We start from the raw sequence: 26,608 nt of genomic DNA, 5'->3' as shown, positions 1-26,608 counted from the left end.
AGGTTTTTGGCGTGCCCAAGGGACGCAACTCTGCACAGCGAATCGCGGCGCCTTAGACGACTGGGCCACCCGTTCCTCCACATTGGCTATAAGATTTCTTGGGAATTGAATATATCTTATTCCCTTGGATCCAGTCTATTGGGTATTTTTATACCATGGAGTAGGATTTTTTTTCTACCAAAAGTGTCAGATGTCGCATAAGCTTACTGCAGTGATGTTGCAGTTTTGTGCATTATTCACTGCAGTGGAGTTTATGTGAAGGCTGCATTCAAACTGTAAATACAGATGATAAAGATATTTAGGCACACTAGCTGAAAAGGCTGCATTGGGTAATTATATACAGTTATGTAGTACTATTGTGTTTGACAGGGTGGTCGGGTGGCCTAGTGATTTAAGCATTCGCTTGTCACACTGAAGACCCGGTTTCAATTCCCCTTCCGTGATTTTGCTGGAATATTGCTAAAAGCGGCGTACTTTTTCCAGAGAATGGCCCTTTTGTGTGTATTAATTTCACATTTTCTCATTTGATGAATTTAACCGACCCTCACTTACTATTGTGTTTGACATTTTCATGAATATTTGTCAGTTTACTCCCTTGTCTCGGGATGATGAGACCAGCATCACTTAGGATGTGCTGATAAATCTCACTCACACACTCACTCACTCACTCACTCACTCACTCACTCACTCACTCACTCACTCACTCTTTCTCTCACACTCACTCACTCACTCACTCTTTCTCTCACACACTCACTCACCCTCTCACTTACTCATTCACACTCACTTATACTCTCACTCACTCACTCACTCACTCTTTCTCTCACACTCACTCACTCACTCTTTCTCTCACACACTCACTCACCCTCTCACTTACTCATTCACACTCACTTATACTCTCACTCACTCACTCACTCACTCTTTCTCTCACACTCACTCACTCACTCTTTCTCTCACACACTCACTCACCCTCTCACTTACTCATTCACACTCACTTATACTCTCACTCACTCACTCACTCACTCTTTCTCTCACACTCACTCACTCACTCTATCACTCTCACTCACTCTTTCTCTCACACACTCACTCACCCTCTCACTTACTCATTCACACTCACTTATACTCTCACTCACTCACTCACTCACTCTTTCTCTCACACTCACTCACTCTCACTCACTCTTTCTCTCACACACTCACTCACCCTCTCACTTACTCATTCACACTCACTTATACTCTCTCACTCACTCACTCACTCTTTCTCTCACACTCACTCACTCACTCTTTCTCTCACACACTCACTCACCCTCTCACTTACTCATTCACACTCACTTATACTCTCACTCACTCTCACACTCACTCACTCACTCATGCTTGCAGGTACTCTTCCTCCATGAAGTCGCTGAGCAACAAGTTCATGCATCTCACCAACTACAGCGTCAACAAGAAGAACACAGAATACGTCAGCAACGCTGATGACTCAGTGTGCCAGGGTCACAAGTGGTGAGTGGTCACAGTGTTCAGTCATCCCACCAAAGATCTGGGTTTGATTTTCCTACATGCTTTCCCCTGAGAGTATCTAGTTGGGCTGGAACGGGTAACTCACGTTCTCGGGTCGGGTGGGTCCTGAGTGGGACCTGGGTATCCACAGGACTACCCAGACCCTTGGTTATTCATGTGATATATTGTTTAATGACAAAAACTCACAAGCTCAGTGGTTACACTACAAGTCACTGATATTCGCATTTCTTTTCTAACGATGCACACATTCCTTTTGACTTGCATATGTTCGAGAAAAGAAAACGCTTCCGTCAACTTCCGTGTAAGCATGATCTGATTGTTTGATACCTGTGTCTAAATAGTTTTGGCCATGGCTGCGGCAAAACAATTCCCAATCAGACATTTTGTTCCCAACTCTTGAGACCTGCAGCGGGTACCCGGGTAGGGTCAGGTAGTAGGAGGTCAGATACCCGGGTAGTAAATTTGGACTCGTCCCAGCCCTAGTATTTAAGGCTTCGGTCCTGCCCCACACTGAAGCACACATGTAGCATATGGTGTCTAGGCAAGTGACTTTGGTCAAGATATACCTCTGTTCACCCAGCACTGAATGGGTACCTGGTAGAATGAGATGGTAGTGTGACTGTTAACCTTGTAGAGATGCACAGGCAGCTTCAGTTGTATACTCCCCAGGGAGCTGGGAGTGGAGATCTAGTGCAGACTGATCCATTGACCGGGGTAGTAAGGGTATGTTTTGGGCATGATGTCTAGCATGGAAAAAGTACTATACAAATGGACTATCAATATTCTTAAACTGGAAGTCCTGGTGAAGTGAAAGAGAGAATAAGTCTCCAGGATCCTGTGCTTCTTGTGAGAGGCATGAAAGTGGATTGGGTGGTCAGTCTTGGTGACTGGTTGTTAGTGTGTCACCATACCCTGATGGACTGGGACACTGGTTAAGAGTGTCACCATACCCTGATGGACTGGGACACTGGTTGATGGTGTGTCACCATACCCTGATGGACTGGGACACTGGTTGATAGTGTGTCACCATACCCTGATGGACTGGGACACTGGTTGATAGTGTGTGACCATACCCTGATGGACTGGGACACTGGTTAAGAGTGTCACCATACCCTGATGGACAGGGACACTGGTTGATGGTGTGTCACCATACCCTGATGGACTGTGACACTGGTTGATGGTGTGTCACCATACCCTGATGGACTGTGACACTGGTTGATGGTGTGTCACCATACCCTGATGGACTGGGACACTTGTTGATAGTGTGTCACCATACCCTGATGGACTGTGACACTGGTTAAGAGTGTGTCACCATACCCTGATGGACTGGGACACTGGTTGATAGTGTGTCACCATACCCTGATGGACTGTGACACTGGTTGATAGTGTGTCACCATACCCTGATGGACTGTGACACTGGTTAAGAGTGTGTCACCATACCCTGATGGACTGGGACACTGGTTGATAGTGTGTCACCATACCCTGATGGACTGGGACACTGGTTGATGGTGTGTCACCATACTCTGCGGGACTGGGACACTGGTTGATAGTGTGTCACCATACCCTGATGGACTGTGACACTGGTTGATAGTATGTCACCATACCCTGATGGACTGGGACGCTGGTTGATAGTGTGTCACCATACCCTGATGGACAGGGACACTGGTTGATGGTGTGTCACCACACCCTGATTGACTGGGACACCATACCCTGATGGACTGGGACACTGGTTGATAGTGTGTCACCATACCCTGATGGACTGGGACACTGGTTAAGAGTGTCACCATACCCTGATGGACTGGGACACTGGTTGATGGTGTGTCACCATACCTTGATGGACTGGGACACTGGTTGATAGTGTGTCAACATACCCTGATGGACTGGGACACTGGTTGATAGTGTGTCACCATACCCTGATGGACTGGGACACTGGTTGATAGTGTGTCACCATACCCTGATGGACTGGGACACTGGTTGATAGTGTGTCACCATACCCTGATGGACTGGGACACTGGTTGATGGTGTGTCACCATACCCTGATGGACTGGGACACTGGTTGATAGTGTGTCACCATACCCTGATGGACTGGGACACTGGTTGATAGTGTGTCACCATACCCTGATTGACTGGGACACTGGTTGATGATGTGTCACCATACCCTGATGGACTGGGACACTGGTTGATAGTGTGTCACCATACCCTTATGGACTGGGACGCTGGTTAATAGTGTGTCACCATACCCTGATGGGCATAGACACTGGTTGATGGTGTGTCACCATACCCTGATGGACATAGACACTGGTTGATAGTGTGTCACCATACCCTGATGGACATAGACACTGGTTGATGGTGTGTCACCATACCCTGATGGACATAGACACTGGTTGATAGTGTGTCACCATACCCTGATGGACTGGGACACTGGTTGATAGTGTGTCACCATACCCTGATGGGCATAGACACTGGTTGATAGTGTGTCACCATACCCTGATGGACTGGGACACTGGTTGATAGTGTGTCACCATACCCTGATGGGCATAGACACTGGTTGATGGTGTGTCACCATACCCTGATGGACTGGGACACTGGTTGATAGTGTGTCACCATACCCTGATGGGCGTAGACACTGCTCACAATATCAGTTCCTTTTTTCTCTCACACTCAATTATTTAAGGGCCGCCATAATATTGCTTGAATATTGGAGTTTGGCGTTAACAACAAATTAACTAAGGCTAAAGAAAATAATAGTCTTGGTTCTCAGGCACCACCTGCATCATCATAAAGTCTGCCGCCCGTTTTGTTTTTATTTCCATTTTTTTTAAAATATAAAAATCCTAATATTTTAACACAATGCACACAAAAAATGGAAAATGGAAACAAAAATGAAACGTGCAATGAAATTGATGATAATGTGGGCAGTGCCTGAGAAACAAGACTAATTTTTTTTTTTAGCCTTAAAAGACAACAAACTTGTTTACTGATGCCAGTTGTGTGATGTTGCAGGAGTCTGAAGGCGCTGTGGAACTACCTGAAGAGACAGGGGATCAACACGGTGGGGATCTGGGACAGCGTCAAGGACCTGGTGGTCAAGACCATCATCAGGTGAGCCTGTACATCCATCCCTGCTCATGGGTTCCACTAAAATCTTAGACTAGCATCACTTTGGTCTTTCCTCCCATATCAACCATATCTGTTGAGATGTGCCTATCACTCACTCAAATATGCTGTCTGTGAAGTTATTATTGACATTTATTTGAAAGAATTGACTTCGATATGTTTTTTGCATTTGTGGAGTTATAAACATACACACCAATGTGCAAACTTGGAGTAAACACAGTGTGCACTCCGGTTTTGAAGTCTATGCCTCGATAAACAAGATAAACTCAAAAAAATGTTGAAGTCAATTCTTGACGTAATCTTCTACAATTGGTTGGTTTGCTCAATTTCGACTTTAGCGTAAACCAATGTTCACTCACTCACTCACTCACTCACATTCAGGTGAGGACCGCCTCTTTGGCCTAGTGGTAGATAAGGTGGCCTTCCTTTGGTTGCTGGTGATCTGTAGCCCATGTTTTTATTGTATTGTTGATTGGAATTATATTCTTTTAAACGTTCTCGGAACTGTGATACTCTAGTTATTCTACTGTCCTTCTCTGACAGGTTTTTATTCAATATAAATCTGTTTATTATGTCTCAGTTCTTGTCACGATATGGATGAAATGTGACGTTACATTCTAACTCACTCACTCACTCTAGTGGTAGAGCGGAGATCGGAAGGTCCCTGGGCAAACCCCTGGCCGCATCATACATAAAGACGTCAAGAGATGGTACTTGTTGTTACCCTGCCTGATGCTTGGCATTAAGGGTCTAAAGCAAGGACTTGTTGGCCTGTCCCTATAGAAGTGCAATCATCTTGAACTCGATGTTAATATGTACCTCCTCAGCACCCTATTCTGCCACAAACAACAGACTAACATGACTATAGGTGGTCAGTGGCGTGAACCGGTGCTCATCCTATCAACCACTGATTTGTCAGGCCCAGGGGTAGTGCATTCCTGCATTACGAGGACTAAAACGAGGATTGACTGGTCATTATAGTTGAACCCTGTTGGAGTATGGTGGGCATGGCTATCAGCATGTCTCCATGCCCTTTTGGCATGGAGCGAGGAGGTCATTAACAGCTATCAAGTTCAAATCTATTGCATTTTTACATATTACAGGCTCCTTGTTCTAGACCTAATATTGAAGGACCTGTGAAGGTCCACGGTAGAATAGGTCTTCAGCAACATATGCTTGCCGTAAAAGCCGACTATGCATGTCGTAAGAGGCAACTAACGGGATCGGGTGGTCAGGCTCGCTGACTTGGTTGAAGCATGTCATCGATCCCAATTGGGTAGACCAATGCTCATGATATCAATCACTGGACTGTCTGGTCCAGACTGTATTAGTTACAGGCCACCGTCATATAGCGGGAATAATGCTGAGTGTGGAGTAAAACAACGAACCAACCAACCTGATATTGAAGACTTAGGAGGTCTTTAGATTCAAGTGCTGAAGGAGAAAACCTTAAGTTAGATCTTAGATCTGGTGCTTGATCTGGTAAAACAGGGATCAGTAAGAACTGCCAGCAGGCAAGTTACCTTGTTTACCTGACTTTGAATATAATAGACCAATCTATGTAGAAGTCTGAGTTGTAATAGACCAATCTATGTAGAAGTCTGAATTGTAGTGCTGACTTTATTTTGTTCCTGTAGCTCAGAAGCGCCTATCAACAGCATGATCAAGTCGAATGTGCGGAGTCGATACTGTGTCCACGAGCTGTTTGGTTTTGACATCCTGCTTGATGATCACCTCAAACCCTGGATCCTGGAGGTCAACATCTCCCCCAGGTGAGATAAATAGAGAATCTCCCCCAGGTGAGATAAATAGAAAATCTCCCCCAGGTGAGATGAATAGAGAATCTCTGCCAGGTGAGATGAATAGAGAATTTCCCCCAGGTGACATAAATAGAGAATTTCACCCAGGTGAGATGAATAGAGAATTTCACCCAGGTGAGATTAATAGAGAATCTCCCCCAGGTGAGATAAATAGAGAATTTCTCCCAGGTGAGATAAATAGAGAGTTTCAACCAAGGTGAGATTAATAGAGAATCTCCCCCAGGTGAGATTAATAGAGAATCTCCCCAGGTGAGATAAATAGAGAATCTCACCCAGATGAGATAAATAGAGAATCTCACCCAGGTGAGACTAAAGACATTATGAGATGCAAACTTGATGTTAAAACCAGCCCCCTGGGGGTCTCAGTGGATTTTCTGGTCCAAACACGATTGTTTACAGGCTGCCATCTTATAGCTGTAGTTCTGCAGAGTGTGTCATTAAACAACAAACATTTTGTTTCCATGGAAATGACAATGACAGTGTTTTCTCTCTGTTCCTGCCAGCCTGCACTCCAACTCACAGTTGGATGTCAACATCAAGGGGCAGATGATCAAGGACTTGATGAACATTGCCGGCTTCCGGGTCCCGGACAAGACAGACATCACGCACGTCAATTCCAGCGCTTCCTGCGACTTGAGGTGAGGGCACCGCCCTGCAGCTGCCAAAATATTAAGGAGGCTGTATTTGTGTTTCTGGTTTCATCAAATTTTATAAGTATGAAAATGATAACTCAACATAAAGTGATCTTCAATTGGAACGGATGCTATTGGCATGGTTAGCCAAAGGTCTCAGATGTTAAGACTTAAGTGGATCAAAAAGTCAAGGAAATATGTAATGTTTATGTCATACTTGCATCATGAAGGAAACTTGAATGATGACATCACATGCTTCTGTGATTACTGAACTTTTTTGTTAATTATTTTTCGTAAATAAAATTGAACTTTTTTTTATAACTGAACTGGCCTGGTTAGAATGTGGAAGAAAGTAATCTTACTCAAAGTTCGATCTAATATAAATTGATCAACCGAAGAATGCGTTCTTCAAGTTTTGGGATTGAGGAAAAGAAGATACTTATCAAGATATCAAAATCCATATCATGAGTAGTGAATAGTCCACAGGATTTCCGGGCTTCAAATTCCATTTAATCAGATCGCAGCACATACTCACGTTCGGTGTTCCAGTGAGTAAAGGTGTGAGCGTCATTGAACATTCATCTATCTGTGTTGTATGTTCCAGCGCCCATGTCCCCTCAAGTGACTACTGCATGGACAAGAGGCTGTACTCGCAGCAGTTCGCCCCGGACGAGCGGACCAAGCATGCCTACTACTGTCAGAGACACCAGGATGAGGTCGGTCCATCACCTGCCAGGCAGTCTTCTTATTTCCAACTCCAATACTATTTATTCACAAACATTTGCAGACATATCCATCTAATAGTGAAGTGATGCCCTCATAATGTGTTGCATATTTGATAGTAATTCATAAACATATGCTCATGATAGAGTTGGAATCTACAATTGATTCTGCTTTTAGCAGAAACCTTTTTTTTAATATGGAAAGGGTTTTGTTGCATTGACTTACAATATATCAGTAAGTATAAGCTAGTGGCAAATTTGTACCTTATGTTATTCATGAAATGGATGTAGGCTCAAGCGGGTTAGAATAGATCTTCAGCAACCCATGCTTGCCGTGAAAAGCAACTATGCTTGTCTTAAGAGGCGACCAACAGGATCGGGTGTCAGGCTCACTGACTTAATTGATGGATGTCATCATATCCCAATTGTGTGGATCCATGCTCATGATATCAATCACTGGATTGTCTGGACCAGACTAGATTATTTACAGACTGGAATATTGCTGCGTGAGGCCTTAAACAAACAAACAAACAAACCCATTTTATGAAGCTGTGGTAGTGCTACGATTAGATTTCCGCCTAAGCCTCAACAGGGACATTGAAGTCATAGCCCTAAGATCACTTTCTCAGTCAACTGACGACATTCATTCAATCCTGTTTCCAGCAAGCAATGCAGACTATCATGGACACTCTGACGCCCAATGATGTGCGAACTCTGACGGAATGCATCGACGAGGATAGTCGGAAGGGAGGGTACCAGCGGATTTTCCCCACTCCGTCGACTCACAAGTACCTGCGCCTGTTTGAGCAGCCTCGCTACAACAACCTCCTGCTTGACCAGTGGGTTCAGAGATTCAACCGCATGGAACAGAGAGGTCAGTTTATCTCACATACTAACTACAAAAACAATCCATGACTGATATCCTGATATCTCTAAGGCTAAAAAAAATATAGTCTTGGTTCTCAGGCACCGCCCGCATCATCATAAAGTTTGCCGCATTTCATTTTTATTTCCATTTTTTATTTGAATTAAAAATATTTCCTTAAATATTCCAAAGTCTCAACGGTAGTCAAATACTGAATTCCAGTATTTTACTCATCAAGGAATACATTTGTCAGGAGGCCCTTTTTCCAGGTTCATTGTACACCATTGTATATCTTGTTACACAACTGTTTATTTGGTTACATACTTGTTTGAACATCCCACCCCACCCAAAAAATGACACCGCCCGCCTACACTATATTTTAAAAAAACATTGCCTGAGAACCAATTCTTTTATTTCTTTAAGCCTAATAGACATGGTTGACCATTTAAACCAGTTAGCTACTAACGGTCATGTGATCTGGGGCGGTCAGGTAGTCTAGTGGTTAAAGCGTTCGCTCGTCACGCCGAAGACCCGGGTTCGATTCCCGACATGGGTACAATATGTGAAACTTTGCCCACATTTGTGAGTGTTGCACCGTGATACCTGATGTTAATTCTTGAGGCTCTGAGGTGGTGTCGTGGACCAGGTGTTGCCAGCTGCATCTCTCAGCCATGTTCAGATCTGCTGGTCGTGAGTTTGAATCCAAGCTTCACTTCTGTTATTATACCCCGCCTAACAAAGTTGGCGGGGGATATAGAAACGGGCTCCGTCCATCACGTTTCTTTTCCATGGCAACAACATGGACTTAGGTTCTGTGAGGGTAGGGTTCGTTTCCGGAGCGTAACTCATAAACCGTTCAATATTTTTTCATCAAACGTTGCAGATCTGTCAGGTACATGCTGAACTGGTGCCTTTTGCTATTTAGAATTTTTAGAATTTTTTATTTTTTACGTTTCCATGGCAACAAGATGGACTTAGGTTCCAAACTCTTCTTTTTTTCACAATTTCCATGACAAGTTCCACCTCGGTTGAAAAAGGTTAGGGTTTGTTTAGATTTAATTATGTCATAAATTCTGCAACAGGGGTGGAGGATATAGTCACGTTAGTGGCAAACTCTTGTTGTCCATGTACTGCCAGCTGATGGGTTTCATCAGAGTGGTAAACGTCAAGAACCTTCATCATCGCACACATTAACTACTATGTCATGATATGCTGTTCAAATCAGTGTTAAACCCAGCTCACTCACTCATGGTTTGTTGCAGGTATCGCCATGCTGCAGGCATTTTGCGGGGAGGGACTCCATCTAGAGAACCCCACGGACAGTCCCAGTCATCAGGTGGAGTAGTAGGCTTATACTGTATCTACTAGGGATGAATATTAGCGCCAGCCCATGCCAGTTTTGTTAATGTTTAAAGCATCTTCCCGAGGCAAGGTTGTTAACTGACTGTAAAAGCCCAGTTTCCACCCTTGCCAAACTAGGCTGGAATTCCTGGGCTTGATTGTAGCACCACCAGTGGCTGTTACGAGTTATGTCCCTTCTATGTCCCTCCTATTGACCGATCAGATTCCACCTCTTATATTGACCCATGAAGATCCGGGGTAGAATAGGTCTTCAACAACATATGCTTGCCGTAAAAGGCGACTATACTTGTTGTAAGAGGCGACTAACGGGATCAGCTTGTCAGGTTTGCTGACTTGGTTGATGCATGTTATCGATTCCAATTTGGCGGATCAATGCTCATGATATTAATGACTGGATTGTCTGGTCCAGTCTCGATTATTTACAGACTGCTATCATATAGCTGGAATATTGCTGAGAGCGGGTTAAACAACATACCAATCAACCACCTCATATCACTTGGATTTGCTTCAAACAAAATGGCGGCGCCCAGTCAAGACGATCTGATCTATAATCAAGATCTGTATTGCGATAAAACGGGTCTTACATCACCAAGTGCATCAAATCACATGAGCACCTTGATCAAAAACATGAAAAGATTCGGAAAATATCTGTTGACACCAAGTCGTCGGTGCACATGTTTTGCACGTCTTGCAATCAAGGGAAATCTGCACGACAGTTTTTGAACCAGATTTTGATTTTGTTACACGATTTTGATTGGACTATGCATAGACTCATTAGTCCATCCAAAATATAACTCCATAATACCAGCCTATTTCGTCAAGGGTGGAAAGGGGACTTCAAAAGTCAGTTAACTCCCTTGCCTCAGGAAGATGATGGTAAAGTTATCCTTGGGTTGGTTACAGTTTGGGGGTATTTCTAAATGTTGTCGCTGTTTGGGCTAGTAGACATTCTTAGTTGATTTCCATCCCTATCTACACTACGTAGCATGGTGCCATACAGCAGGAATATTTTATATTTTGTAACTTATCCTGCATTTATCCTTGATGCAAGAAACAAGACCACGAATTAGGCCAAAAGCTGGACAACATGTCTGTCTGGTAACAAGCAGTAATATGAAGTACACGTGACATCAGCACTTTGGAGGTCCTATGGGTCCTGTTTCACACTTTTTGTTTCACACATTACTCAGCTGGACCTCACACAGCTTCTGAAGGTCAGCAGTAAATGCTTTAAGGTGGAATGCAGGATAAGTATACAAATATAGAAAATATTTTTTACTGACATTAAGTACTTGGGATCACTTTTTTTTATGTTCGTAACTTTGACCTGAGCTGTTTGTGTTGTTGCAGTGGAACCCGCCAAATTCCACCATTATGACGTTCCGCGACTCCCGCATGTACAGCGCCCCGGCAACAAAGAACGACAAACTGGAAAGCAATCTAAAACTGAGGTAAATGTTTTCTCCAAATATTGGTGTTAACTCCAGGTAATTTCATGGCATTAACTCCAGGTAATTTCATGGCGTTAACTCAAGGTAATCCCATGGTGTTATGTGCAGGTAATCTCATGGTGTTAACTCGGTAATTTCACGGTGTTAACTCCAGGTAATGTCAATGTATGTTGTGTGGATCGATGCTCATGTCAATCACTGGATTGTCTGGTCCAGATTTGATTATGTACTGACCACCGTCTTATAGCTGAAATATAGCTGAGTGCGGCGCTAAACAACAAACAAACAAATCTGGTGTTCCCTGCCATAATATTGCTGAAATATTGGTAAAAGCAGCGTAAAACCATACTCGCTCACTCATACTGTTGTTTATATTATGTAGTCCCACAGTAAGGACCCCACATTCTATTTCTTGTTGTAAGAGTCCCTAAACTCACTTCGTGGCAGGTCTACCCAAAATTAAACCCTCAATAATAAATGTTTTATTCAAACCTATTCTTGATTGTCTGGTCCAGACACGATTATTTACAGACCGTCGTCATATAGCTGGAATATTGCTGAGTGCGGCGTTAAACAAGAAACCAACCAACCAACAAACCTATTCTTGTTTGTTTCTTGTTAAATAAAAAATCTAACGTGTCATGCTGTGATATAATTGAAACAATGTTCAAAGCCGCTGTAAACCGAACCCTGATTCTTCTCCATTTGCCTTGTCACAGTGCCTCCACATCACAGCTTCCCAAGGTGCCTCGGAAGGCGCCACGCCCCCTCCCCCCACGATCTCTCTCCCAGACCAGTAGCACGTCCTCCATGGGCTCCGCCTTCACCCCGGGCTCTACCCAGCCCTCATCGCCAGCCACCCGACCAGGCCAACCTCAGTCAACCAGGTGACATAATATCCGTCTACCCCCTCTCAAAGATATCTTCAACGGAAGAGAGCCTATGTTTACATCCAGGCGCTACCAGCGCCACAACATTCAGCAGCCTCTTCCCCATCGTCTCGCTCGAACAACTCGATCAGCAAAGAAGCGAAGGCCAAATGACCTTCTTTCCAAGTCGGATCAGTTTTTCTTGTCATAAGCTCATCGTCATCCACAAAATCATGTTTTGTTCACTTATCTTCATTGTTGGGTCAAAGCTTACTGATCAGGTCCAGTGTCGTAGGATCTTAACATGAACTGATTATCAGGGCCACTAAGCTTGTTTAGTGAAACAGAACCCTTAGCAAGATGGAAGGACCATGTTTCAAGATCATATCAGTGCTTTTTATTGACCTTATTCTGTCAAAGATGCATACATTTTAATTGATTTTACACTTTATAGTGTATAGCAACTATAAGTTTTCAAATACATTTTAAAAATATTTTTAACTTGTCCCGCAATTAATTATAGATAGCTTGGACTTTAAAAAATTGGACTTTTTTAAGTTCGTTGTAACATAGTTTTAAGCATTTCAGGGTTCACTCATGATCTCAGTTAAAGTGACGATATTTTTTCAAAACACTAAACATATCAATACCTGTCTCATTCCTGATTTTGTTCTAAGAATATATTTTAAATGTATATTTGTAAGAGAATTCATGCATAATATGCGAAATGTTATTCCATGCTTTGCTGTGTGATACAGACACAATGATGCCTTTGAATTGTATTTGCCAAAAAGTTACGTCTCTCCGTCGATGTATGTATGAATGTGAGTGTTTGTTTATTAAACCAAGGTGTGGTTCAATCTCATTAAAATCAGATGTTAGTTCTCGCTACCGCAAAACAAAGATCTGCTGACATCCCATTAGGGGTCACGTCAGAACGACCTTTCATCCGACCAATCAGAGCGTCGCTTACCAGATCATGAAAGTGACAGTCGGAATGTGATTTCTATTCATACAACGTCAAAAACTTTAACACGGGGTATTCCAAACGATACTTACGGGTTTAACAACTGAATACATACAATCTAGAACATACATTAGCCATTCCAGAATGTTCTTTTGTTTAGGTTTCAAATTTGTAATCAGAATTTGTCAAGATATGTTTCGAAGCGTAGTCGCCAATTTGAAATTAGTGCCGTAAAGCACGAGAAAGCTGCCTTCTGATTGGTCATTCAATTGGTCGGTCAAAGTTCACGCAAGGTCGGTCTGACATGACCCGTAATGGGATGTCTTCAGATCTTTGTTTAGCGGAAGCGAGGACTAAGGTCTGATTTTAATGAGATTGAGATGTGGTTATACTATATCATTTTAAATGATAGCATGAATCTGAAGGTAGACAGCATCTATATTTGTATTCACAGCCATTACCAAAGGTCACGAGTAGCACTTCTGCTACATCATTAAAGTAATTATTGGAAAATATTTAAAGAATTCTATATATTCAAAAATAGTTTGTGACAAGTCATATCTTTATAAATTTAAAGGATTTTGATCACTTATCGGATTAACCCAAACAAAAACATGCAAACAAATACATAATTTACAACCAACAGAATGTATCATATGTTGGGTTTCCACAATGGTGAGGTTTGGTTATGGTGTGGTGTCAGTCGTGACAGAATATGAAAGTGTCAAATGTCCGCCATCCATTGTCTAGTTTACAATCTTCCTCTCAATTTTCTGCTGGGTTTGAATGAATATTTAGAGGTCTACAACCTATTACTGACCCATTTCTCTCAGCTTGATCGAAAATCGGCTTTGTTTATTGTTGTCTTCCGTGAGTTCCGCATGTGATGCGCCCTTGTCTTGCCAGTGTTGATCTTTGTTGCTTGTATGAAGCTTCAGCTTGACTTGTTTGAATGCCAAAACAGATTCAAGGGGGACTTGTTCCTTTGTGGTATATATATATATATATGTCAGAGAGAATGCATGGTTGCAGCAATGCACCTGATGCTAATTGTTACTGTCTTGTGTAGGCCTTATTAAAAATAACAAATGGATTAAAAAGCAATGGAATCGATCTGCACCACAATGGTTTTTGTTTCAGCTTGATTGGATTATCAGAATAAGTTTCAGTTGATTTAAGTCTTTTACTCTGAGATATCAAAGCCTGTTTGCTTAGGCTTAAAAAAAATAATAGAATTGGTTCTCAGGCAATGGCTTTTGAAATCATTGCACGGGCGGGCAGTTATTTTGCGGAGGCTGGTTCAAGATAGTATGTAACCAAATTTTGTTTTCAATAATTTCGGGGAAATCATGTTCATTTTAAGTATTGTAGCATTTAACTGCCAGGGTCGTGAGACGCAGAATATTGGTTTGTTTGTTTTTTTAAATGGAAATAAAGACGAAACATGTGGCAGACTCTATGATGATGTGGGTGGTACCTATTATTTTATTATTATTACTATTATTTTATTATTATTACTATTATATTTTTTAGCCTCTTTGTGGCCTACACTTAAACAGCACATCTCTATCCAATATTTATGATATTCTCATCACCCAATTGATCCAAAACAATGCAAATCATTGGTTTATTATTCATTTCAATCCAATTCACTTTGTTATTGTATGAAAGGCTACTGGCCCATATATGCAATGGAGTTACACAACATGTAATAAGATCAAGGTAACAATTCATGTCATAACAAACACATGATGTATGTACAAAGCTAGTTGATGTATTAGAGGCCCTTGCAGGACAGTAATGAATACAACCTGTGGCTAAAAAAATAATAGTCTTGGTTCTCAGGCACCGCCCACATCATCATAAAGTTGGCCACACGTTTCATTTATATTTCCATTTTAAAAAAAAAAAGAAATCCTTAAATATTCCAAGTCAAACGGTAGTCAAATACTGTATTCCAATATTTTACTCATCAAGCAATACATTTATGTAGGGAGGCCCTTTCCCACATCTGTTTATTTGGTTACATACTAGTGTGAACTACCCAAAAAAATAATAAAAACACCGCCTACCCGCACTATATTTTCAAAAGCCATTGCCTGAGAACCAATTCTTTTATTTTTTTAGCCTTATATATAAGCTTTACAATGAGACACAGACCAGTGGGGAATGTACTTGCTTCTTAGATTTTCATATGAAGGGAAAACAAACATAAGATGGTATTCATCTTTGCCAACAATATCACAAGATGGGCATAACCTTAGGAACATTCAAGGGATTAAATTTTCCCTTGTTAATTTTTAATTGGTTTATGAATGTCAAGAGTGTTGCTCATTCATTGGAGTATGTTGAATGTAGGTGCAGGAATAAGTCACCCTTTCTCCCCTTGCCATGTGCCTCTTGTTCTACGTTCTGGTCATAATTCCTGACTTTGTCGCTGATGTTTCCCATTGATTCTTCGCTGTTGGAAAAGGTTCACTCTGTGCCACCCAGACTAATAATCCACCCTCTACCTGATGAAGCCAAAAATGTTTTAAAAAACCAGTTTGAGACAATTTGCAATACAAATATCCAATCAGATTGGAAAGTTTTGAAGTTAGGGTAAGGGAGGTAACTCATGGGTAGAGTTACCTACTCCTGATTATAAATTCACAGCCCAGAGATTACAAAAAAAGATTTTTGGGTTCAACACAGATTTAGTTTGTTGTTGTGGCCTTAGGGAATGGTTTTACCCAAGGTTGTGACATTTAGTTTCTGATACCAGTTGAAACATGTCAGATCTCAATGTGTTTAACAATGTCTCAGGAGTGCAGATCGTCTTATTAATAATATTAAATATTTTAGGCTCAATTTACACATCTAAAAAAATGTAAGAAGATTTTGAATCTGTTCTAAACAGATGGATTTGAAACGAAACTATGAATGGATTTAATTTGGATATCTTCTTATATTGGCTGTACTGAAACAAGTTCAAATTTACTAGTGGTAATTGTTGACGTGAAAATTTGGCATGCCGTATTCAGTTTTGACATATCCTTGAGACTTTTTGAACTCGAAACAAAATGATCTTACAAATAATGAATCACTAATGTGGTTCTTTACAAGCAGACAGTGATTTTGGCTGTGGGATCACATAGACAACAAAATTAATAAAGCAATGATTAAAGATCGTTTTTTTGTCACTGTATGAATTTTGCTACAATGTTCGAAGTATACCGGTTTATGACTTGTGTCATTTGTGTGAGGATGTTGACACATGTATGGCCAAGTGTATCCAGAGTACACAATGTACCTGTGTTGGCAGTGGTATTTGTGCAAGTACTTGCCATGGACTAAAGAGAGCTTTTAAGGCCAAGACAAATATGAAGTTTCGGATATATTTTCCTTCACCTAAGGGTAATAGGAAATGATTGTTATTTTTCAAGAAAATGTATTGAAAGACATGCTTGCTTCCCACAATAATGTGAAATTTTGCCATATCGTAGATTTTTCTTACAGAAAAGCTCAGTGCCAAATAGAGAAATGCTTAATTGTTCTCATATAAAGCTTTAATAATGTAAGTTTAACAGATTGTTGCTTTTGACAAGGCATAGGTTTTGATTCCAGTGTTGTGTTTTGTGGATAGATCAATTAGATTTTGTTTAAGCATGGGTTGACTGAAGTATATTGATATTGTTATTTTTTTAAAACATTTATGACTTGAAATTTAGCCTAAGCCAAACATATGATATGGGTGATATATTTGACTTGACCTTTTGACCAAGAACACCCATGAAACAAGGATTCAGCGTCCAGCTGTCTCCATGAAACTCTCCACAAGCTTGAAAAGGCTCTGCATTTAGATTCTGACGTGAAAGGCTTTGAAAAGGGATTATCTGCCTTTAAAGGGACAGGATGTCGACGTTCTGTGTGTTTTTGAATCATGTCTGAAATAATTTCCGATTGTGACGTCACATGCTCAATTAAATTCTTGGACCAAAACATTAGAGCTCCACACAGCAAAGCCAACAGTGCAAGCGCTGCATAGAGTAAACTGGCTTCACTCAGGTGTTTTATTAGAGGCAATTTGAAGAGAAAGCTTGAGTGTTTTTCTTACGAAAAGACTAATTGCCTGTTTGAATAGAAGCCAGTGTTTATCAAACCCGGGATTACAATATAAATATGCCTATTTCCATTTGCGTTTTTATCCTCCACATGCTGTCATGGAAGCCCTACTGACAGCTAACAATACTTTCATGGGTATAGGTATATTGTCATGCACCTCACCGTCGCAGTTGGAGTAGCATGTCTATATAATTACACAAAACAATATGTACAATCTCATTAAAATCAGATCTTAGTTCTCGCTATCCCTAAACAAACATCTGAGGAAATCCCATTACGGGTCACGTCAGAATGACCTTTCATCCAACCAATCAGAGCGTTGCTTACCAGATAGTGAAAGTGACAGTCGGAATGTGTTTTCTGATCAAGCAACCACAAAATATTTAACACGGGGTATACCGAATGACAGTTACGGGTTTTATGATTATATCCATACAATCTAGGCCATCTATAAGCCATTCTGAAGTTTTCTTCTTATCAGTTTTAACATTTTTAATCGAGAATGTGTCAAAATATGTTTCGAAAGTTGTTGCCAGTTTGAAACCAGTGTCGTAAAGCTTGAGAAAGCTGCCTTCTGATTGGCTTATGTCAATTTCTTGTCAGTCATTTCATCGGTCGGTCAAGATTAACGAAAGGTCGTTCTGACGTGACCCGTAATGGGATGTCCTCAGATCTTTGTTTAGCGGTAGCGAGAACTAAGATCTGATTTTAATGAGATTGCAATCTGTAAAGCGCACCGAAAGGCTTGCATATGGCCTGTCTGTTCTCATTTCAGAATAAATGTGTTTGTTTACGATCAAGAGAAAAGTCTGGTCACATGATAAGCCTACATCCGCAGTGTGGTCACTGGAGCAGAACTTTCTGTCGCGGAATAAGGCGAGTAGGGGTATGTAAGCCCGGGGGGTTATCGGCTACTTTTTACAAACAAACACTCAGAACGGTTGACGCCCTGTCACTTTAAACGGCGTTGAATTTTTTGTACTAATCCCTATTTCAATTAAATTACCGAAAACTAAATATCTTTTTATGGTTTGACAAGAACAAACCTATTGAAATATGTCTGAAGAAACTGAATCATATGGTCCAGTTTATTGTCAGGTACAGAGTTATCTCCCTTCCAGTGAGTCGTACATGTCTGAGCCCATTACAAATGTAAAGGGAAAGGTATACTATTATATTTACAGGACAGCAATTTCGTGACTAAAATCTGTTCTAACCCAGGGAAAAGATCCATCTATTTTTCCAAAGCCATTAATGAGAAGAAATTGTTTTCATAGTTGCCATTTGTATTGGAGTGGCAGATCAAGCCGTACATATCTGACCTTATTGTGCTGCTCACAGATTGTGTTTTATTCGTGTATGTGTATCTGAATATATGTCAGTTTATGTACGTTTATGTTAGGCTTAAAAGAATAATAGTCTTGGTTCTCAGGCACCGTCTGCATTATCATAAGACCTGCCACACATTTAATTTTTATTTCCATTTCCAAAAAAAATAATTAAATCCTAATATCCCTAAAAACCATGTGTTCCAATATAGCATGCAGTTACTTCCCTTTACATGCGTACTGCTTTACTGCACATCTCGTGTTATGGTCATGGCAGCAATAGGAGTTTGTATGCTTGTTTATGTAGGGAGGCCCTTTGCCAGGTTGATGGTACACAACTGTTTATATGGTTACATACTCGTTTGAACAAGCCAAAAAAAACACTGTTCGCCTGCACTATATTTTCAAAAGTCATTGCCTGAGAACCAATTCTTTTATTTTTTTCAACCTTATATCCATGCTATGCTATCCCACCTCTAAGCACCTATGTAAATCTGTTCCCATTAATGTATGCTGAAGGAGTAGAACCATTATTCTGAAGAAGTAGTTTCTGTACGTGTTTAAAAAACAACTTTGTTTCCGACTCAAAACCTTCAAACTTATTTTTTAAATATTTTTTTCCATGTGTTCTGTGAATATGATTTGAATTGTTAGGGACTGAAAAAGGAGATAACAGAGTTATTATTTTTTCTGATTGTAAAGGTATTCATTGAATCCCAAATTTCGTAAAACCTTTGTTTTGAAGTTTCGTTCATGTTTCATTTCATTCAACATGCCATTGCTGGGTGATCCTAGTTCCTTTTGTTGAAGTTATCTCAGGGGTAGGCGGGAAAGGGCCGTTCGTATCAGTCGAACTTTGGCCGTTTGTGTTTCGCAGTCAGTCATTTGAAATACCTCATTCCTAGATTTGTGTGTTGATTTATTTTTTTTCCTTATAAAAGACATGTGTTTCATATAGACTGGATGAAGATAACCTGGACAATTTAAGTGAAGGGATTGACGTCGTACAGGGGATTAGTTGCCATGAAAACAGCTAGGTTTTGTTAGGGTTGCTGGTTTCTAATACTACAACATCAGAACCGACATTACTGTATATAGAGACTATGTATGAACATAAGAAGTACGGGGGCAGGGGTGGCCCAGTCGTCTAAGGCGCCACGATTCGCTTTGCAGAGTTGCGTCCCTTGGGCATGCCAGAAACCTATGGTTGTGGGTTTCACCGAAGTGGTAAATGTCTGAGACCTGCATCACTGAAAGATCTGGACAACAAACTGCACAAGTGTTTGTTTTCTTTGATTACCAATTAGGAGAGGTCACTTCCATCTGATATCAATTAATCTCTTGATTGATTTCCAAAAGAAATGTCAGGAAGGTAAGATACCCAGTATGTAAATTAAAATTTGATTCAACATGTATTAAATTTTGTGATCTGTAATCAAGAAATGACTTTTTAAGGTTCTCCTGCAAATAAGAAAAGGAAATAAAGAAATAAACAGTGTTTTGAAATTTTAGATTATTAGTTACAATTACTAAACAATAGTGAAAAATTCAATTTATTTGTTGTAAATATATTCCCAAGAAAAGTACAGTGCCTTGGAAGTGAATAATACCAGTGTTTAGTGGCAATGTACATCCAAAGGCCAAAAGTTTTTCCGCACAATGGCTGCCAAATATATGATTTACAACCGCTTCGCGTTTTCCGCTCTCTATAAATAATTACTAAACCGATTCATGACGGATCTTTTGTAATGGGGATGTTGAGTGGGTCAACACCGATGAATCTGACAAGGGAAGTAAGCCGAATTACCCCCCTTTTGTTATTTTTGTCGTCTGTTTAGCAATGGCAACCAAGCGGAAAGTATTGTTCTCTGATATGTCTGTACAGTTCTCCATTATATGTGAAACACATGCTGTAAGCTGTTGTATATAGATAGTGCCATAGAGGCTGGCCTGCGTGAGTGTATGATTTTCTTCTATACAAATAGAAGTTATTTAGGTTTCATATTTGGAACTATCTTTTTTGTGGATAAACTATTATTTGTGTTTAAAGAATTTTTAAAATATTTGTGGTCAAAAGTCAACTTGAATTTATATATATTTTCTTAAATTATTATTTGGATATGAGGATTATTTCATTTACTTCAAAATGATTTGATGTTTTCATCCGTACTCAGTTCCATAATTTTGATCAGTATCAATTTTATAACTTTTGTGGTGTGTTTTGTTAGGCTTGTTTCAGGGTTGTTGTCAAAACAGCGAACATACTAAAACTAGTACAGAATATGTCTTACTGTATTGTGTATTCACTTAATAGGTGCTTAGAGTACGCTTTTGTGATGCTTTGATTGCTAGGAGTTAATATGTCAAGGTAATGCACTATACGCATTTTACACAAGATTCAAAAATACATTCCTATACATTTTGTCAAGCTTTACACCACTGAAAATGCATTTGTGATATTGTAGAAACAATTGTACAAATAAATTCAATGGAATTGGTGATAGAATTCTGAAAAGATTTTTAATTTTATTTTCAAGACATTTAACTGCGATAAATACATGTTTTATTGGTTATGGAATTTCGGTACGAAATTTGAAAATAATTCACTTTTATGCCAAGATGTTCAATCATATAAGGTCCTGGACTCGGTTGTATCAAGCGTTAATTATCCATTGACGTGTGAAGGTGTCGTTAAACCTCCATTGATTAATGGCACTAATTTCAGTTGTTTTAAAGTCTTGATGACGGGATGTTATTGGCACTTGTGCTGGGACGTGTCCAAATTTACTACCCAGGTACCCAACCCCATATTATCCAACCATACCCGGGTACCCGCTGTAGGTCTCAAGAGATGGGTACAAAATGTCTGATAGGGAATTGTTTGACCAGAGCCCTGGCAGAAAGTAGTCAGGTACTCTATAATATGATCTGGTCATGCATCACTGGTCTTGACTGAAGCTTTGTCTTTATTCAAAAATATATAAGTCGGAAGGAATGTGTGAATAGTTCGAAAAAAGGGAAAATCCGTGACCTGTAGGGTATTCACAGAGTTCTAGAGAACTTTTGTCATTAAACAATATATCATGTGACTTACCACGGGTCCGGGTAGTCCTGTGAGTACCCACCAGACTTAAGTACCCGAGTTACCCGTCCCAGCCTTAATCTGCACGTCATTAGCTTGTCAGAAGGTTCAAGGAACACTTTGAGGAATCATTACTTAGTGTTGGACTTCTGAATGTTTTTATGCAGTCAGTCTTAAGAATGCCATCAACTAATAATAGACTACTAAAAAAAGAGTTAAAGATCCCCTGTTTCCTTCATATTACTGTAGGGGGCACGGGTGGCCCAGTCGTCTAAGGCGCTGCCATTCGCTGTGCAGAAACATATGATTGTGGGTTCGAATACCAGTATGTTTCTAGGTTTGTCAGCACCATTCCGTGTTCATGGGTTTCACCGAAGTGGTAAACGTCCAAGGCCTGCATCACTCTGGGCTTTCCTCCCACATTAAGCTGACACGCTGCGAAATAACTTGAATACTGTTAAAATTGGCGTTAAACCCAACTCACTCACTCATATTACTGTAGTCAATCTGTCATAGACTCAAACAATGTTCAGGACCATCTGATTCTTCCTTATTACTTTAGTAAATATGGTTTAACTTTTGTAATATGACAGAATTTGATGGCCCTTAACTTGTTTCGAGTAGTATATCATTAGGGCTTAATGTAGGCCATAGTGAAGGTTAGCTACAACCGAGTCCAGGTAGTTAACGTGTTGACAAAGTTGTAGGTGCTGGCTTGTTTTTTTAACAGGCATGTATTTTTGCTTTTGTTTATATTTTACAAGATAGTCATATTTTTGTATATATGTAGAAATATATTTATTGTTATGACACTTGTTACGTACGGACAAAAGATGAACCATTTATGTGTGGTTTGTGGGTCTGAACGCTTTGACTTTGTCAATAAGGGTACATGATTCTGTTTCAAACTGTTGCCATGGACAGTTGGTTGCTAAGAACAACTTTGAAATGCCAAAGTAGCCAATGAATTTATTGCCATATATTTCATGCAGTTACATGCATTCAGATGTTTTATGGATAGTATGTATTTCAGTTTATGCTGATTGTGTCATATCTGATTTGTTTCCAAGTTACCATGGTTACTAAAGGAGTCTGATAACATCATAATCACCTGAAAATGAGCTTAAGAAGTCCAACCTATGCTTGTCTCTCCAGGGGCATTCTGAGGTAGAATAGGTCACCAGTAACCTATGCTCGTCTCCCCACGGGGATTCTTAGATAGAATAGGTCCCCAGTCACCTATGCTCGTCTCCCCATGGTGATTCTGGGATAGAATAGGTCCCCAGTAACCTATACTTGTCTCTCCAGGGGGATTCTGGGATAGAATAGGTCCCCAGTAACCTATACTTGTCTCTCCAGGGGGATTCTGGGATAGATTAGGTCCCCAGTAACCTATGCTTGTCACCCCACGGGAATTCTGGGATAGAATAGGTCCCCAGTAACCTATACTCGTCTCCCCATGGTAATTCCAGGTTTGAAAATAATATTTGCAGTGTAACACACCCATGCTCCAGTAAAAGCCACCTGACCAACTTCCGGACCACCCCGTTCGTCTCTGTCAGAGTAAACTTCATAAGTGTCCCCTACTAATCCTCATATGCTTGTACAGGTGATTATGATGCTAGATGTCTGTCTGTCTGTCTTTATACTGACCGGATGATGACCTGAACTCTTTGTGCTTGTTGGTACTATTCTTGTGATGCGTGAATGTGCACCCGATGTTGTCATGTCACAAGCACTCGCTGCAAACAACACTCCATAGATGTGACAATTACATGACACACCATCTTTTTGAGGCAAGGGAGTTAACTGACTTTTAAAAGTCCAGTTTCCATCCTTGCCAAACTAGGCTGGTATTATGGAGTTACATTTTGGCTGGATTTACAAGTCTATGCATAGTCCAATAAAAATCTCGCAGTGAAATTGAAATACAGTTAGTAAACTGTCATGCAGATTTCAGCTGATTGCAGGATTTGCAAAGCATGTGCACCACCAACTTGTCAACAGATATTTTCCTAATGTTTTTAATCAAGGTGCTCATATGATTTGATGCACTTCACGATATAAGACCCGTTTTATCACAATATAGATCGTCGTGACTGGGCACCACCATTTTGTATGAAGCAAATGTAAGTGATACGAGAGGTGGAATCTGATTGGTCAGTAGGAGGGACATAGAAGGGACATGACTCATAATAGCCACTGGTGGCACTGCGATCTAGCCCAGGAACTCAAGCCTAGTTCGGCAAGGGTGAAAACTGGACTTTTGTAATCGGTTAACTAACTCTCTTGCCTCGGGAAGATGACACATGTGCTGAATTATCTTTTCAACATAAGTTTGTGAGTCTGAACATTGATAAAACAGTTTCCAAACCAGATCTATAATACTAAAAAATAATTTTCCCAATGTTTTAGTGTTTTCAAACTCATATTTCACCTGTGAATGGTTGTTAAACATATTGGTCTCTTACAGCCAATCAGATACGGTGTAGATCTAACCTGACCTTGACATCTATTACAAAATGTTGTCAGCATTGAGAGAATTGAGGAGGAACTTGGTTACAAGATAATGTTTGTCGTGCGAAAACACAAGTTAGCAATCATTTTGGAGTTTACAAGTCTCTTCTTGAAATAGTTCTCCTTGAACATGATGATGAATGTGTGGAAGAGCAGGATACAAAGTGTACACATATCGTTTTGATTTCAGTATTTTGATATTTTGATTTTCTGATATCAGCCTGGCATAAGATACGGTTTCTTTCTAGTTTTTATTTGATTTGAATATTTTTCAATGTACATTACATTTTATCTGAAAGACTTGCATCCTCACAAAGAAAAGGTATGTATGTCTGAAATAAAACTAATATCCTATCTCGCCTCATGGTTGTGTTATTTATGAAAATGATGAGCCACAGTTCATCTGACCCAGTACAGCCAAATCTGGCAAGGGGCGACAGTTCATCTGAGCTTGTATAGCCAAATTCTTCAATGATCCAGTTCATCTGACCCAGTACAGCCAAGTCTGGCAAGGGTCCTCAGTTCATCTTGAGCTTGTATAGCCAAATTCTTCTGTGATCCAGTTCATCTGACCCAGTACAGCCAAATCTGGCAAGGGGAGACAGTTTATCTGAGCTCGTATAGCCAAATTCTTCAATGATCCAGTTCATCTGACCCAGTACAGCCAAGTCTGGCAAGGTTCCAAAGTTCATCTGAACTGGGTAAAGCGGTGATCAGATGGTCACAATGACAGTAGAGTATGATGAGGACTGAACTGAATCCTGCAGTATTTCAGTTATAGAAGAAATCCTGAAGAGATGCGGGCCTTTTATGTTGACAAACCAAGAATCATAAGGCAAACCAAGAATCATAAGGCAAATGTAATCTGTAGTCATGTGCTCTTACAATCAGTACTGGTTTGTCTTGTCCCGATGGAGGTAAGGCCCAGAGTTGCGTCCCTTGGGCACGCCAGAAACCAATGATTGTGGGTTCGAATCCTGGTTCGCCCTGATTATGTTTCTAGGTTTGTCAGCACCATACCCGTGCTCGGGGGTTTCACCAAAGTGGTAAACGTCTGAGACCTGCCTCACTTTGGGCTTTCCTCCCACATTAAGCTGACACGCCTAGATATAACTGGAATAATGTTAAAAGCGGTGTTAAACCCAACTCACTCTTTCACTCACCCTTGTCCAGACTGACACACTCTCAAGATAAGTTGTAGTTTTGACTTGCCAATGAAGAGAAGAGAAAAACTGATTTTTCTAAAACAATTTTATCAACACTTTGCAACAAGTGCTACAAAACAAGATGTTATGCAAAGCCATTAACAAAAACATACTATCGTTAAAAGTATAAAACATACAAAACTGTACCCTCTGCAAGTTAGCAGTGCTAAGCACTCACAACCAAAAGGATAGTAAATCTTACAAATATACAATGCTGATGAAGAAACTAAAGAAAAACCTCACCCCCCCCCCCCCCCCCCATTATTCACAGAAACAGCAAAATATCCCGGATTCACAATCAAAAGGTGAGTGGTACATTTAGCAACATTAATATCGTTACTTGAAATGTTTTCAGATCGTGTCAAAATGTCTTATCATCAAGAAACAAATATACAGATCTAAATAGTAAAATACTGATCGCCAAACAAATAAATATCGGGTAGATCCATATTAGTGAAATGCTGATACCCAAACAAATATATAGATCAATATTGGTCAAACGCTGATCCCCAAACAAATATACAGATCTACATTAGGAAATGCTGATCAAACAAATATCAAGATCTTTATCATACCTCCATGTCAGAATGTTGAGATCTGATTGATTCACGTGATCATGACAAAATATGATGTAACTCACCTGCATGGGAAATATATTTCTGAGACGGAGCATAAATCCCTTATGCCCTGCTTTTAAACAGAAAGTCAAGGGACAGCACAAATTAGCCTCAGCTCAATCGAACAGCTATTTTCTATTACTTTGTGTATATGTGCAAGGCTTTTGTGGACTGAGATGGCAGGCTTTACCTCACTATAGCAATATTCAGTCAATATTAATGCTCTAGCATCAAGATGGCAGGCTTTACCTCACTATAGCAATATTCAGTCAATATTAATGCTCTAGCATTAAGAATGAATTTCACATATTACACTTACTGAAGCAGACACATTTCAAGACATTCTTGTATTAAAAAACTATACAAGTTAAACTTTTAACTACAATCTAAATTAATTGAATACTAAAAAACTTATTATTATGTGAACTATGTACC

General features: G+C 40.3%; 1 protein-coding gene across 1 annotated transcript in view; it reads left to right on the top strand.

The window, feature by feature from the left end:
* Positions 1–13,224, top strand: part of LOC139470070 (tubulin monoglutamylase TTLL4-like) — a 41,506-nt gene extending 28,282 nt beyond the window's left edge. The window contains exons 10-18 of the mRNA XM_071252359.1: positions 1,375–1,497; positions 4,519–4,617; positions 6,270–6,404; positions 6,956–7,090; positions 7,689–7,800; positions 8,470–8,680; positions 9,934–10,007; positions 11,384–11,484; positions 12,204–13,224. Coding sequence (XP_071108460.1) covers positions 1,375–1,497; positions 4,519–4,617; positions 6,270–6,404; positions 6,956–7,090; positions 7,689–7,800; positions 8,470–8,680; positions 9,934–10,007; positions 11,384–11,484; positions 12,204–12,375 — 1,162 coding nt within the window. The 3' untranslated portion in view covers positions 12,376–13,224. The remainder of the gene's footprint in view (positions 1–1,374; positions 1,498–4,518; positions 4,618–6,269; positions 6,405–6,955; positions 7,091–7,688; positions 7,801–8,469; positions 8,681–9,933; positions 10,008–11,383; positions 11,485–12,203) is intronic.
* Positions 13,225–26,608: the final 13,384 nt, after the last annotated feature.

This window comes from Haliotis cracherodii, unplaced genomic scaffold (assembly GCF_022045235.1).
Source record: "Haliotis cracherodii isolate W230 unplaced genomic scaffold, xgHalCrac1.p SCAF_20, whole genome shotgun sequence".
In the NCBI taxonomy this organism is placed as follows: Eukaryota; Metazoa; Mollusca; class Gastropoda; order Lepetellida; family Haliotidae; genus Haliotis; species Haliotis cracherodii.
This window is presented reverse-complemented; position numbering and strand designations above follow the sequence as displayed.